This window comes from Sebastes fasciatus, chromosome 4 (genome assembly GCF_043250625.1).
Source record: "Sebastes fasciatus isolate fSebFas1 chromosome 4, fSebFas1.pri, whole genome shotgun sequence".
NCBI lineage: Eukaryota > Metazoa > Chordata > Actinopteri > Perciformes > Sebastidae > Sebastes > Sebastes fasciatus.
The window spans coordinates 17341799-17358569 of NC_133798.1; the positions used below are offsets into that span (position 1 = coordinate 17341799).

General features: G+C 38.9%; 2 protein-coding genes across 4 annotated transcripts; both read left to right on the forward strand.

Moving 5' to 3' along the window:
* Positions 1-370: 370 nt before the first annotated feature.
* Positions 371-4141, forward strand: LOC141765967 (YY1-associated factor 2-like). Of its 2 annotated transcripts, none has more exons than XM_074632334.1 (4): positions 371-534; positions 830-955; positions 2919-3071; positions 3181-4141. In XM_074632334.1, exons 1-4 carry the CDS (start codon positions 509-511, stop codon positions 3419-3421), a joined length of 546 nt encoding a protein of 181 aa, XP_074488435.1. In that variant the 5' UTR covers positions 371-508; the 3' UTR covers positions 3422-4141. The 2 variants fall into 2 exon arrangements, with proteins under 2 accessions (XP_074488435.1, XP_074488434.1); XM_074632333.1 differs by lacking the exon at positions 371-534 and adding an exon at positions 541-729.
* Positions 4142-6323: 2182 nt separating this feature from the next.
* Positions 6324-16556, forward strand: LOC141765977 (glucoside xylosyltransferase 1-like). Of its 2 annotated transcripts, XM_074632371.1 has the most exons (8): positions 6324-6656; positions 6976-7053; positions 8618-8801; positions 9100-9231; positions 9324-9575; positions 10475-10598; positions 11566-11738; positions 14719-16556. In XM_074632371.1, the coding sequence occupies exons 1-8, from the start codon at positions 6448-6450 to the stop codon at positions 14878-14880; spliced, it is 1314 nt and encodes a 437-aa protein (XP_074488472.1). In that variant the 5' UTR covers positions 6324-6447; the 3' UTR covers positions 14881-16556. The 2 variants fall into 2 exon arrangements, with proteins under 2 accessions (XP_074488472.1, XP_074488473.1); XM_074632372.1 differs by lacking the exon at positions 6976-7053 and having other exon boundaries at positions 6325-6656.
* The last annotated feature ends 215 nt before the right edge of the window (positions 16557-16771 follow it).

The following is a 16771-nucleotide window of genomic DNA, read 5'->3' on the forward strand; positions in this document are numbered from 1 at the left end:
TTCTACTCTTGTGTGTTATACTCTATTTTAGCTTCTATCCTACAGCTTGTTTTTATTTTCTAATCTTTCATGTTTTTATAACTGTTTTAATTGTGTCTTAATGTTCTTTTGCACTTTGTCTTAATGTTCTTGAATGTTTATGTAAAGCACTTTGAATTGCCCTGTTGCTGAAATGTGCTATGCAAATAAAGCTGCCTTACCTTGCCTATAAACAGAAATAGTGTATATTTTACTTCCCCATTCCTCATTTAAAGCCTGTCTACGTGCGCACACCTTCCTCTTTTCTATGTAGTAAACTGTACAAAGGTTCTTTCATCAGTGTTGGTGTCACATCGTGCTGCCTCTCTGTCCTCTCTCTGTTGTGATCACACATCAAAGGTGATTGGATGAACCCGTGTCACGTGACCGTCCTTCGACAGGAGTTTCCACGACAGCTGAGTAGCAGCTAAATGCGTTTCACCTGTAACATAGACACATTTTAACTCCTCTGAGGCCAAGTTTCGTACAAATGGGAGACAAGAAGAGCCCCACAAGGTAAAACCCGTCGCTAGGATCTTTGAGTGAAGACTTTACGGGGCTGTTTGAGAGCAGAGAGCTCGGTCAATGGATGGAGCTGTGTTTTACAAGTGTGTTCATGGCGGCTGGTTAAATATGAGGGCAAAATGAAAGCTCCCTTTTTCCTTCAATGACTTCACTTCTGAGCACAACTTTACAGTCTTTCCGGTTCCGGTAATCTTAACATAACGGGGTCCCTCTTTTGAAAAGCACCACGGCTCGTTGAATGCGGCGTTATCACAGTGTTTTTGTTTTGTTTTGTTGTTGTGTGAAGGCCGAAGCGGCAGTCGAAGCCGTCCGCTGACGATGGGTACTGGGACTGCAGCGTGTGCACCTTCAAGAACACTGCTGAGGCGTTCAAGTGCATGATGTGTGATGTCAGGAAGGGGACCTCAACAAGGTAAGAGGAGCTGTGTTAATATGTATAACTGCAGAACTATTTTTAATTGCATGCATTATGTAATACAGCATACTATAGGTGCAGATCTGTTAGATTACAGCTATCTATTACAGCAACTATGCAATACATCTTATCTTCATGAAAGCTCTTGTTGAACTTTATGGACATTTATGAGAGTGCAGTTTGTGTTCAGCTAGGGGGATTTATACAATACCACTGTGGTCATGTCCTTAGTATTTGTTTTTCTGGGAATTTTGCCAATTTTACCACTTAAGGGAATAGAATATAAATAAATAATAATAATAATCTTTATTTGTATAGCACCTTTCTAAACATAGTTTCAAAGTGCATGCACAGACACAATGAAATACAGACTAAATAAAAACAACAATAAAAGAACAAAACATAATGAGAAAACTAAAACCCAGTGGTATCAAAACAATAAGTTACTACACATAAGCCAAAAGAGGACAATGTAATGTGTGGGAAAAGGTGCACCAAGCTGTTGCCTTACGGAGTTAAAAAAGCCTTTTTATAAAAATGTGTTTTTAAAAGAGATTTAAAATTAGTAGTAGAGCTAGCTATAGGATTTAGCATTTCCCCCTCTAGAGTTATTCCTAATAGTGTGGGGGAAATGCAGAATATACAGCTCAACACTTGACTGAATAGATTAAATCTTGAGAAAAAAATTGTAGATGCTCATAGTTTAGATACTATTCTAATTTTTAAGGTCACATCTGGATCTGTTATTGTACTTCCCTTTTGTTGCAGTGACAGTTTAGTTTTCCTGTGTGAAATCAATGAGGTTAACTTTATCCTATAACATGAAAAGACGCAGGTAAAGTACACCTACCACCTCAAAATTGTAGTACTTGAGCAAAAATATATAAATTTAAGTCTTCAAACAGAAATAACAGCCTTCTTAATATTCATTGCAGTTCATATTTATAAAAAGTATCAGAGTACATTTACTTCCCCACGTCTACGTGTGTACACCTTCCTCTTACAATGTTACATCTTTGTTGAAAAGGTATTAGATAGTTGTTGATTGAACTTCATGGACATTTTTGAGAGTGCAGTATGTGGTCAGGGACATATCTACAGTACCACTGAGGTCATGTCCTTAGTATTTATTTCTGGGAGTTTAGCCAATTTTACCACTTTTAAGGGAATAGAGAATAAGTAAAGGATTTTTCCCTCTAGAGTTTTATTCCTGGTAGTGTCGGGGAAAATACAGCTCAACACTTGACTGACTAGATCAAATCTGGAAAACACTCTTTAAACTCTTATTCTTATTTTGGGTGTCTTGTCAAACTTCACGGTTGTTGCGGGGACTTTATGACCTCAGTATTTCATCCTGTTTATTGTTGAATTGTATTGCATTATATTGAAGTGTTTTTAATAGCTTTTCCACCCCACTTATATCATAGCGGGTTGGCTTCATATTAGAAACACCCTCAGTATAACACAATACAATCAACAGCATCACAATCCACATCCTCCAAAATGACCACAACACCTCTCTAAAAAACAAAACTTAACATGAGAACATCCATAAAGGTAGAGTCTATTGCAGGGCTGTTGTATTAGACTAAATTAGATTTAGCTAGGTCGATCTAATGAACCGGCAACTGAGTGTAAGTTTGGGTACTTAAATAAAAGATGTAACTGAGAGTAACCCATCTACGTATTTACTTAAGAGTCATACTATACATCATACCAGGTAGCGTAATGAAAAAAAGACAAACAGACAAACAAACAAACCAACGCCGGTGAAAACATAACCTCCTTGTCCGAAGGCCTTTGGCCTTAGCAGAGGTAATAATTATTGTAAGCTCTTTGCTCCTCCTGGTCATATTGAGTAGTTACACACTTCAGCAGTTCAAACCACACTCACCCTATCTACAGGTTCAGTGATATAAATGTATCTTGGATGCCAGTAACTGTTTTTTGTCTCTTTCAGAAAACCACGGCCTGTTTCTCAGCTGGTTGCACAGCAAGCAAATCAGCAGTTTGCACCACCCACACTCCCCAAAAAGGAGAAGAAAGAAAAATCTGAGAAAGACAAGAGTGATAAAGAACCAACACTGAAAAAGAAAAACCATAAAAAGATGAGGTAAGGGATTCATATTTACAAAGGAAATGGTAGAATAGCTCATCGTATTCAGCGGTCTGTGATCCTCCAAGCAGTTTTCAAATCTGTTTGTTTCTGTTTGTTTCACCAGGCCCAGGTTAAAAAACATAGACAGGAGCAGCGCCCAGCATCTAGAGGTCACAGTTGGAGACTTGACTGTAATAATCACAGACTTTAAGGAGAAAGCCAAACCCACGTCAACCTCAACAAGTGCTGCTTCAGCAGACCAACACAGTCAAAGTGGCTCCAGCTCTGATAACACTGAACGAGGGGTCTCCAGATGCTCTACGCCCCGCCTGGAAGGCTCGCCGGTCAATGGAGAGACTCACTAACCTTCACACTCCCAGTCAGCACAACCCATTCTTCTGCACTCTCAACAGCCTCAACCAGAGATTAAACTTCAACATTAATAATACTATAAAAGCCAATATGATAGCATTCACTTCCGTTGGGGCTGTATTGTTCACTGCCTTCCCATGACGATAAAGAATTCAGGACTCAGGACGTGTGCTGTACGCTCAACTCAAAGAACTGTTGCAGCGAGACCTATCTTGATGAACTGAAAAAAAGGAACAGTAGCATTAAATCCTGGATGTCAGTTGAACTGTGCCGCGTGTTGTGGTTACTTCTGTCTTAACACCTCAGTGTTACATCAGCATCACACTGAGTTGGCTGTTAATGCACAGAATAAATGGATTTATGAAAGAAAATGAAGAAGTCATCTCAGAATTGTAGTTTATCCTTGAATTTTGTTATCGTTATTTGCACTTAATGGCATCCTATGTTCATGATAACATTTTTTAGCATTATTTCCACTTTGCCATTATCCGTAAATCATAACACTGTTGGTTACTGGCCTATTCCAGCTCTCATTTTATGTCATTGGATGCAATCTTTTTTTTTTTTTCTTTTTTTTTACTGTTTAACATTTGAGTAAAAATATTGAATAATTATTCCAAGTATGGTTCTCATTCACTTGGTGGAGTTAAGCATGATTTAATCTATAGAATGGTTTATATTGTAAAATATTGTTAAATAAAATAAGTTGTAGATACTCGGATATGTTTTTATTTTAAATGTTTCATTATGAACAAGAACAGTTTGTAAGACACATGGATTTCTTAAAAGTTGCTTTACTGTAAGAAAACTATTTTCCTCAATGATTTGCTACAACATCTCCACAGTTAATAGATTTAATTTTTGAATTTGTTAACCTTTTTTCTAGGGCTGTCAGAGTTCGTTTAACACCACTCATTTCTTTAATGCATTAACTCAACTTGCAATTTTTAGGTTGTAGCGGGCTCAGTTTTAGAGCTAGAGTGAGGAAAAACTGGCATGGCCATTTTCAAAGGGGTCCCTTGACTGCTGACCTCAAGATATGTGAATGAAAATGGGTTCTATGGGTACCCACGAGTCTCCCCTTTACAGACATGCCCACTTTATGATAATCACATGCAGTTTTGGGGCAAGTCATAGTCAAGTCAGCACACTGACACACTGACAGCTGTTGTTGCCTGTCGGGCTTGAGTTTGCCATGTTATGATTCGAGCATATTTCCTATGCTAAATGCTGTACCTGTGAGGGTTTCTGGACAATATTTGTCATTGTTTCGTGTTAATAAATTTCCAGTAATAAATATACACATACATTTGCATAAAGCAGCATATTTGCCCACTGCCATGTTGATAAGGGTATTACATTCTTGACAAATCTCCCTTTAAGGTACATTTGAGTAGATACAAAAACTGTGCGATAAATTTGCGATTAATCACGACTAATCGTGGACAATCATGCAATTAATTGTGATTAAATATTTTAATCGATTGATAGCCCTTCTTTTTTTCACATCATGACCGATATGTTGCATAAAGACAAGACATGAAAAGGCAAAAGACTTGGTAGCCAGTTTCACGGTATGTGTGCATTATTATTACCCTTCAACCATGTTCCTTCCGCTTGTGTAGTTGTGTCTTGAAAGGAGACCCCTTAAAGCAATGATGGAAAGTAACTAATTTACATACATTTACTCACATACTGTACATAAGTACAACCTTGACATACTTGAGTATTTCCACCTGCTACTTTATACTTCTACCTCACAGCACTTTAGAGGGAATTTCTGTACTTTTTTTTTTTTTTAAACAGAGTTTATTTCGGAATTTTGTTAATACAACTCTGATAATGCATTGCACAAACATGTTTGGACTGATAGATATCCCACCCACCCCCACCCATGACAATACTCCGAGGGCACTCAAAAAAAAGTACAAAAATAAATATAAATAAATAGATAAATAAAGAAAAGAAAAGAAAAAGAAATAAACATAAATAATGATAAATTGTTAGAGGTTTAGGACAGTACACCCCATCATCTAGGGCACTGACATGCATAAAACAAGCACAGGAATTAAGCCAAAGAGTTGAACACAAAGATAAAAAATTATTTTTTGTACTTTTACTCCACTACATTTATTTAACAGCCAATTCAAGATTCAAGATTCAAGAGTTTTATTTGCCATTTGCACCTAAGTACATTGGAATTCTGAGCAGTTTACACCGAGTCAAATTTAAGAAAGGAAAGAAAGGTAGAAAAGGCACAAGGTAATTACAGTACAAAATAAGTATCACATTCAACTCAACACAATAAATAAATAAATTATTAAAATATAAAGCGCCCTCAGTGTAGTCAATAAATAAACTAAACTACCCTCTGCATAGTAACGATACCCCCAGAATACAAATATACAGTATATATTATATATGCTCCATGACCATGTTAAAAGAACTTGTAGCTCTCATAAAAATATTTAAAAAAAAGAAATAATTAATATATTTCAGACAATTACACAGTGGAAGGCAGCATGTTGCACAGCATTACAGTCCATTCAGTTCAGGTGTACTGTGTGTCAATAAATGGTATGGAGGTGAGGTGAGGTGTGGGGTATTTGTTTCCCAATTACCTTGCATATTAAGAATTTGCAAACAAAATACAAAATCACTTATAAAACATGCATTGTTACAGATGAAACAATCCAACATTAGACTGCTGTTTTTACACTTCAGTGTTATTACACCACAGTGTTGCTGTTCCCATCCTGTGTGATACATTATAATTATGAATGGCTCTTCTACACTTCAGTTACCTGGCTGTCAGACACACACTGTAACTGTTACTGTTACTGACAGATGGTTGATCAAACCAAACACACGTGTGTAACAGCTGTGGGTGGGGCTGGAAACTGTAAACACCAACTGTGCTCTTTGGTTTTAGCTTCTGACTTGATGTTGTGAGGTAGATCAGCTCAGCTGGTAGATAAAAGATCAACAAACATGTCCCTTTAGCGCTTAAATACTCAAAATGCGATGCTACCTTCAAGCATTTCTCCTGTGCATGGTCTTCACCTTCTTCTCACTGCTGTATGTGTTCAATCAACTAGCCTCCAGCTTGGAGGACAGAGACGACTGGGACCGGAAAGAGCAGGGGATAATACCCGACAGGCGCGGTCATGACTCCGGGCAGCTTTTCAGGAAAAGCCCAGGATCGGCAGGCGAAGAAGGCCTTGACAGGTAGCTTAGCTACAGAGCTGATAGTAATGTAACCTAAAATGGATAAACTGAGAATATAACGTTAGTTTAAAGTGTATTAATTGTGCTGTTTTTACTTTACACCCACTGTCTATAACTTAAATGTGTTAGAAATTGCTATATTGTTTAAATCTAAAAGCTAACTAGGCTAATTCTGTGCCTCATTAGCCCTTGGCTGGATTTAAAGGATGAACACCTGTAACTGTGAGGCAGATCTAATCTAATCCCAACACATGTCTGATGTCCAAGAGATTATAATTTCACGTTGAGGATCCAAAAGATCATGTTTTCATTCTGTCAGGTGTAAATCACTGTCACCATATTGGAGACTGCCTGCTGATGTTTGTGGAGTGAACTGCTTGTTGGAATCATCTCTTAGGTATGACTGATTTTGTGCATCTCTATAAACTGATACCAATGTTCTTTATATCAGAAGGCTTCAATTTACAATTTTCACCTCTACTCCTGCCTAGGTCCACAGTTAAGAGTTATACTAGTGATGGGAAGTCAGGCTCTTTTTAGTGAGCCAGATCATTTGGCTCAGCTCACCAGGAAGAGCCGGCTCTTTCGGCTCCCAAACAGCTCTTTGTTTTACCACTTCTGCCTTTTATAATTCAGCCAAATTTAGCGCTGTTTTGACCTTTGATTAGTAATTGTGCACATATATAACTTAAATTATTCAATATAATTATACTAAGCCTTATAATTTCCAGAATACCATAATTTTACATGCTGCTTACTTGTCTGCTATTCGTGCACCGCAACGCAGCGCAGCGCAGCGCAACGCAACGCAACGCAACGCAACGCACCGGAACCCATCTCATCGCACCGCACCGCACTGCACCGCACTGCACCGCAACGCACCGCACCGCAACGCACCGCACCGCACCGCACTCCTCTCTCTTTCTCTCCCTCCTGCTCTGTACCTGTAGATCGTCAGCGTGCCGCGCACCCCCGCCCCTCCCTGCTTGATGGTATGATCCTTGTCTTTCATCACCTCATTGATCGGACGGACGTCATTAACACAACATTCAGTCACAGTCATGTGATTGCATGGAGTGCCCGTGGCGCGGAGAAGATCATGCTATCATTCTGCCTTGAATTAAGTAAAGAAATAAAGAAAAAAATGGCTCTCGGACGGGAGCCGGCTCTTATCGTTCACTTAAAAGAGCCGGCTCTTATCGTTCACTTAAAAGAGCCGGCTCTTTGAACCGGCTCGTTCGCGACCGACACATCACTAGTCCACAGTTCAGAGTAAATACTTGGCGTATTGCTGCACTCGCAGGGCACCTTGAAACTACCTTTAAGCTCGAAGTCATAAGTACAAGCAGTTATCAGAAATCAAAGATAACAACACTTTGAGTTGTTAGTGTAAAGCCATCTCATAATCATCAGTACCTAAAAGCTGTTCTAATTTGGTGAAAAAAATACTTTATTCTACATTACATTTCAACCTGAAATCTTTACTTATCATAGATTGACATTCACATACAAACCATTAAACATGCCAGTATCTTATCAACAGACTTCTGTCTTGCTACTGTTTAATCTTTGCTTGCATCATCCGATGCAAATCTGGAGGATAACTAGAGCCTTGTACAAAATTAACATCATTTTGTCAATTCTAATTGTGTATGTATGTAGGCCTGCCATACTATCACGTGTACACAGAGATATGATTGAAAATTGGCAATCATTCAAGATTTCTAAACTTGAAAGTCATAGGAGCGCTTGGAGGCAGCACAGAGCATGAATGATAGTCCCGATCTACATTTCATTAAACCTAATGACAGTTCCGATGCTACAGGGCTGAGCACAATTCATCTGAGCCTGCTGATATCTTCATTACTTAGTTCTCTCCTGCAGTTGTCAGTGTCCATGCTGTTATACGAATACAAACTGAAGTTGATTACTGATTCATTTGACTTTGTCTCATCTCTTAGAGAGAGGTCAGGCTCTGCAGTCAAGCAACATAGCAATGAGAGAAGTCATTTGGCTGTGGTGGCCTGTGGCCCCAGGCTAGAGGAGACTCTTGTCATGTTGAAGTCTGCTGTTCTCCTCAGCAAAAAGCCTCTGCACTTCTACATCTTTGCTGAAGATGATCTACACAACCGCTTCAGAATTGCTGTAAGTGTCTTCCTCCACAACACCAGAAACGTTCATGTACTTGTGCATTCATTTTCTGGTTGTACATAGTTTCTTGCACACAAACTGTGCAAGCAAACTCAAAGCATGTTTGTGCAACAGTCTGCCATTGTGCATGCATGAATATTTTACAGTAAAGACTTCTTTTTACACAGTTGTTGTCATTTTCTGGCCTAAAGGCTGAGATGCATCATTTTTTTTTAAAAACAACTTAAGATAAAATCTTACATGTGGATATTGTTGAGGTACAATTTTTTCTTTGTACTATCTTTTCTTAAAGCTGGACTCCTGGCCCAGGACAGTTCAGACCAAGTTTAACTTCACCATCTACTCCATCACGTTTCCCAAGGAGAATGCGAATGAGTGGAAGAAGCTCTTCAAACCTTGTGCCTCTCAGAGGCTCTTCCTGCCAGTAGGTCCAGAGTCATCCTCCATGCATATAACTTGTAACAATTACACATTTGCAAAATGTGCTCATGAGTTTTTTTGTGCTCTGTTTTCCAGCTGATTCTGAAGGAGGTGGATTCTTTGCTCTATGTGGACACAGATATCATTTTTCTGCAGCCAGTAGAGGACATCTGGGCCCTTCTTTCTCAGTTCAATTCGAGCCACTTAGCTGCCATGGCTCCGGAGCATGAGGAGCCGCGCATCGGCTGGTACAACCGTTTTGCCCGCCACCCTTACTATGGCAAGACGGGCATCAACTCAGGGGTCATGCTCATGAACATGACGCGCCTCAGGGAGAAATCTTTTAAGGTAAGATTATTATTATTTTTTTTCTTGTGTAGTTTTTTGCAGCATGTTAACTACTGTCAGCTGTTGCTATGTGCTTTTTCCAATTTAATATACCAGTAATCCCCTTATTCACATTTTGCCATGTGTATTGGTTGGTATCAGCAATCATTGTTACATTCTGAATATCTACAGTGAATAAATTATACTAGGAGAAATTGTGTTTTGGGGGTCCTCCTCCAAGAAAATTTGAAGATGTTTGACTGCAGTTTCACATTATTTTGGACCATAATTATTACTATAGATAATGCCCAAAAAGCTTAAAGAGAAAATTTGAACCTGAACATTTAATTCTTCTGGAAATGCTAAATAATATGTAAAATGTATATATATATACACATGTAATAATATGTAAAATAATATTCTGTAAATCTAAAGAACAGATTCAGAAAACATTTAAAAATGTTTAATTAATTACATTTATTCACAAAAAAAGTTATGATGAACAGTTCACTAATTATTTTACAAAAAGGATGTGAACATTGTATCGATAATGTACAGGCGGACATTTGTATTCTCATGTATGGAGTGATATGATGTTATATTAAACAACATTTTTACATTCAGTTAATCATTGAATCATCTACAGTAGGGATGTGTGAAATTTAGACATTGAAAAAAATAGTTGAGAATACTGAAGGAGGCTTCAGGAGTAGCTGTACTACCAACATTGACCAGCTGAGGTCACTCTTGTAATACTTTTCTAAACCGCCACACTGAAATATTCGATTGAAAGACAAAACATTTTCTTTGGGTTGATGTGAAGTGTTGACAAAGGGATGCATTTTCCAGAATTGCAGGTTTGTGATTTCCTGATGCAAACTGATATGAATGCTCTCTGATTACTGTATTTTTCCTTCTAGAATGACATGACAACAGTTGCACTGAAGTGGGAGGAAATCCTTATGCCGCTTCTCCAGAAGTATAAACTCAATATCACCTGGGGTGACCAGGATCTTCTTAATATCATATTTCACCATAACCCAGGTTTGTGCAATCACATATACAGCATTATCTTAGTCATGAATGTTACGTTAGTTCATGACACAAACAAGACTTCACTAACGGGGTTTCTGCGGGTTAAAAAGTCTTAAATTCAATTAAATGCAGGCCTAAGATGTATTTTATAGGTCTTAAAATTAATGCTCTACTGTTGTGTTAACTGCAAATAATCAAGAGGGTTTTCAAATGAATTTTTTGCTCGGCGGGAGAACAGAACAACAATCGAAATAAAGGTTTTCCACCCTGGTCAGAATTTACTCACGCACATCCATGAAGCGTACAACTGTCTCCATGGAGATTATCATGCTATCCTAACAGCTTCTTAAAATTTTGATTTTAGATTTAGACTTCGATTCTATTCTGTTTCACTTTGCTGCGATGGGGAAGTGCAAATTCAACCAGACCTGGATGGAGAATACAATGATGCTGCCTTTGTATGAATCAAAGCGTTAGAATCGCACTTAAAATGTGAAAACCGTCAAGCCGCGATAAAAAGTCGGCAACAGATGCTGGCCATCTCTCAATATTGTTCGGCGGCGGTCCACGCTTAGTAGGTACCACAGCAGACAACCACCAGTTCAGCAAGCGCATTAACTGGAACTCCGAGCAACTTCCGGACAGCGTTTCGGTCAAATATATTACTATAAATTCATGTACTTAAAGTAATTCTAGGACTTATTTTCATTTTATACTAATTTTCCTTCATAGTTCTGCCAGTATGACCACATATACAAATGGGTATTATTAAATTTCATTCTATGTGGCCTTCAAAAAGTCTTAAAAGTCTTAAATTTAACTTGTTGAAACCTGCAGAAACCCTGACTAATGATGTTGTCTTGGATATTTACCATCAAATAAACTAATATTTGAGGGTTTTTAACAGGTTCTTATTGAATTAACCTTGTTATTTACAATCCTTATCAACCCAATCATGTCTCTTGCTGTGTTACAGAAAGCCTGTATGTGTTCCCCTGCCAGTGGAACTACCGTCCAGACCACTGTATCTACGGCAGCAACTGTCAACAGGCTGACCAAGAAGGTGTCTTCATTCTCCATGGTAACAGGGGAGTTTACCACGATGACAAGCAGCCTGCATTTCGAGCCGTCTACGAGGCCATCCAAAAGGTAGAGACGGCCTCTCTAACTAGAAATCTGTGGTTTCTCTGAACCCCTACAGTAAGGGTTCTTATTTGTTAGCCATGTCTTACAAAAAAGATCTTGAATTGAATTGAGTATATTTATTCTTCACAAGTTTTTGTTAAGAGCATTCCAGACACAGCTAACTGGACAACTTAATGTAAGGGGAAGTTTGTTTATTCTACTGAGGAGCGGTCATTTTTATAGACGTTCTCTCTGGTGCCTCTGTTTCTTTAGAGGAGCAGTTGTGTAGGTAGTCCAGACTTTTTGGAGAGCCATTTTCTTGTCATTACATTATCAATAGGCACTCCGGGCCATTGCTTTTCTCTCATAGATGCTTCCGTCCACCAGTGCTTAATCAATAGCCTGTTAAACATTTCCGTCATCCTGCCTTAGCTCTCCAAACCAGACAAATCAGCCCCACCCTGCTTTGACCACTGGAATGGTTAGATGGTTTCAACTAGAAGGCTAAAAATCATGAAGTAAAGAAATGTGTTAGCAATGGACAATGGAGGTCTATGGCACAGAGAGATAAGCTATACCAGAATTGAGACACACACACACAATACTTGTTAGTAGGAGCAATTTATTGTTGTTTTCTTCATTGGATTTGTTGACAATAATCACCACTGTCATCCTTTAATATCCTCCTCTCGGGTTTGTGCATAGGCCTGATTTCACTTGGAACAGCTGATGAGGTCTGGCTGCCTCTTTAAGCCTTCTGTAAACTCTAAACATTTTCAGAATTTTAGCCTCCTTAAGTTGATATGACGCCCTACTGAGCACACTGCCAGTGCATTGCTGCTTCAAAATGAAGACAGAATTTGGATTAAAAAAAGTACGACATCTGTCAAAATGTACTCTGCATTATTTATGCGTTTCAGCTTTCGTGGCTTAAAAAAAGTCCACTACACATCCGTCATCGGTGAGCGAGCAAGACAGCCGGAGAGCTCTCTGCTGCGCTGGCGGCTCGCCTTTCGATCTGCTCTTGTTGATTTCAGCACACCGGTCAACATGCAGGCAGCAATCGCGGGAGTAAGGGAAGCCTCATTAGCTGGTCTCCATCCATTACCGCCACAGGGTCCAGCCTGGCCACTATCACTGCGGGCAATGTTCTCAGCCATTAAGTAAACGAGCGGGCTTCATTATGGGGCACTCGGCCCTCGTGCCTCCATCAGTCTCTCCGACAGCACAAACACGCATGCAGCATCCAAGACAGCACATACCAGATTTTAGGAGGCGGAGGAGTCCTGTGGTTTGTCATTAGTAATCATAATACGTGTCCTGTATTAAATAAATAAATGTAAGATACGGGGCTTTGTAGTACAATTAGCCTATTAGAAAAGAGCCTGGTCTAACTTAAGAGCATTTCATCCTTTGTTGTTATAGTCTATATTTTGTTGAAGCTTTTATCAGTGCTTCCTGTTGCTCCAGCTCCTCAGGCCCCCTCCCACTTTGTTCCCACACAGTCCTTTGAGGACAGCATCCTAAAGCCTGGAGCAGGCAATTCTGGAGGAAACTCTCATTTCCATCCCACCAAGAGCTCCTTAGTCAGCCCCGGCTCTCCCAGCCAGCGGAGGAGCTCGCAATAAAGGGCACTACCATTACGCAGCCAAGCCCACAGAAGAGTTGTAAAATTTTTAGTGCTGATGCTAGTTTGAGACATCCATGATGGCTGTGTGGACAACGCATCAGCCAGCATCCACATAAAAATCGATAGGAGGCTGTTAATGGTGCTTTATTGCCTGCTGCAGTATATGAAAGATAATAAAGCAAGTGTGCTTTGAGTTACCTAATGCTTGGGCCAAACTGGAGTCAAATGAGATGCTGTAAAATAGTGATTTCCTCTTATTTACTAGAGCAGTAAAAGAATGGGATACCTCAATCCAAAAACAAAAGGCTGCATCCTTATTTACATACTGTACGTGACAAAAGCCTGAGCTGCTTATATTAACTGGCTGAAGGGCTGGAAGTTTTATCTTTGCTGTTCACTTGGTGACACAAAAGCATTCAATAATGAAGCATATCTGGAATGCTGCAGCTGTAGCTCTCCCCAATGCTGTTACGCCTTACTGAGCCCATTCTTGTATAGTTGTGGTAACAGATATTCATCATCCAAACACAACTCTGAATTGACAGTTATGAATCAAACGCAGAGAGTTATTGTCCTGAAGTGACAGTGATAAATGTGGCACTTAATTCTTGTGATTTGAAAGCAGTTCTTATTGTCCCATCACGGCTGTCTGAGCAGGCAACAAGTGTAAAAACTAGGGCTGGCAAAGTTTGTTTTAACGCAAAACGAAAGCGCATTAACGCCAATTTGCGAATTTTAGGTTGTAGCAGGCTCAGTTTTTAAAGCTAGAGTGACGATTCTGGCATTATATGAAACTATAAAACCTAAGGAATCCATTGGTACCAACCATGTCATTCTAGCTTGTAGCGAAGGAGGCTAAATAACGCTCCAAACATTGGCAACATTTTTGTGAGGAAAATCTGGCATGGGCATTTTCAATGGGGTCCCTTGACCTCTGACCTCAAGATATGACATGCAGTTTTGGGAAAATCATAGTCAAGTCAGCACACTGACAGCTGTTGTTGTCTGTTGGGCTTGAGTTTGCCATGTTATGATTTGAGCATATTTATTATGCTAAATGCAGTACCTGTGAGGGTTTCTGGACGATATGTGTCATTGTTTTGTGTTCATCATGATTAATTATGGAAAATCATGCAACTAATCAAGATTAAAAAATGTAATCACTTGACAGCCCTAGTAAATACACACACGTCTGCTTGATTTAAAAAACAACAACAACGCATGTTTCGAGTCTTTCTTGAGTAATATGAGGTGTAGGAGGAGAGTTAAAATTAAAGACACATAACCGTGGATGTACAAAGCTGCAATAAAATCAGATCTTTAATTTGAAATCAGAATATTAATACCCGCACTCTTTTTTTCTCATCATCGCAGTATCCATTTGGTGAGAACATGGAGACCTCGCTGCTTCAGCCGCTGGAAGCGTCGCTAAAGACCACCACGAATTCCTACTGTGGAAGAGCCAGTCACCTGTTTACGAAGAAGTTAAAACAGAGCATCATGTCTGTTCAACAAGATGTCACACAGAGAAGATGATTTCTCTCTGGAAGTAGAGACTCGGATGGTACAGCACTCCTGTGGAGACAATGAGCTGGATGACAAAACAGACTCAGGTCAACACTGAACATTCGTTTATGAATTGCATATCAAGACTGGACATGAAGAAAGGTAATCTGTGGAACAGGTTATATATTTTTTATTCTCAAGTGAAGTCAATGTTGGTACATGCTGTATCTGTCCAATGAACGCACAATCAGGTCACAAATGCTTTCTCACCATGGTGGAAAATGCACTGACACTTTTGAGAAAGAACCTACAATCACTTTGTACCATTGTCTTTTGGGTGTTTGGGGAAAAACAAGCAGGGTACTTAAATAAGTACGCTTATGAAGAGTATTTTATCAGAGTTGTTTTAATATAATTTTGCATACAGGTTTTGTACTTGTGTTTTTGGTACTGCAGTATATCGTGGAAAATGGTTGTCGTCATTTTCAGGTACTTGTTATAGTTTCGCAATTGTCTTCCTTTTTTCATTGAACAAAACAAATGCTTTAAAGAAAACTTTAAAGAATATCATCATCATCATCATTTATAGAATATCATCAGTATTTATTATTATTGGACATCTGTGACAGGAAGCACTTTTGATGTCTACCTTAAAACGTAACCATGAAGCTATCTTTTCATATACAATGGTATGGGAGTTTGTCAAAGAATTGTTTAATGTATATTGTATTATTCTTTAAGTAATCTCAGTAACTTTACCAATATGAATATGTTTTCCTATAACTAGAACGATGGACCCTATCTTAAACCCGGCGCAGAGTGCAGCGCAACTCTCATTGCTATTTTCAGACCGACGCAGTTGTCATTTTCACGCCATGTTCATCTGTGCACCCATGTGCAAATTTAATTGAAATTGATACATAATAACAAAAACAAAACAAACAGTAAAACATAACAGGTAATGTCTTTAACGTGTCTGTAAAACACTGTTCCAGCTCAGCTTGGTATGGTAGGATTTTGGCATCTTAATAGAAAATGCCTTCATTTGGTTGCTTCGTCTTAAAAACTAAATATTCTCTTATTGCATTTGGCAGGAAAAAAACGGGAACAAAATGCTGCTGCTAAAAAAAAAAAAAACACAACTTAAGATACGTAATGCAATAGTGCCAATGTTTTTGAACTTTTTAGCTATTACAATATCCAGACAGTCGAGCACGCAAACATGTACACGCATCCACAAACGCACCCTTAAAATGGGTGCGTAAGTCTTAAAATGAGGTGTGGCCAGGAGCATTGTTTGCGAATTGCTATCTTGAGGCGTTAACATTAATATTATTAGTATTATACTATTTGTTGAATTAGATTCCAGTGGTGGCTGCGTTGGATTGTTTCCGACTGATGGATCTAAACATTTCCAATAACTCCAGAGCGTTGTAAAGTCCAAAATTCAAAATGTACTTTGCGTCAAGATTATGCGCCGTTTAACCAGCAGAAGCAAAGCGATTTGTTTTCAATCAAGCCAGCCAGCATCATGAAATCTGCCTCCAGAAAGGTTTAGCAAAAAATTTGCACTATTGATTTGAGAAATTGAGTATTGTAACAACACAAAAAATCATATCTGAGATTTTAAAGTTTTACTGAAAAGCCAGCATAGACATTCAAGTGTATATGAAATGAATGGGAAATAAATATTTTATTAAAAAGCATTTCCAATGGTGTCTGTGATTCAGTATGGAGTTTTGGATGTTTTATAGTCTTATAAAGCCTTTTGTACCAGCCGTCATAACCACTTTGCATAAACTATACTTGTTGCCCCCTCACTCTACACAAAGACCGAGCATGAGCCACAGCAGCAAGCTAAAAATAAGAAATTAATGTGAAGTGCGAAGACTTCAGAAAGTGTTGTTAGATGACTGAAAAG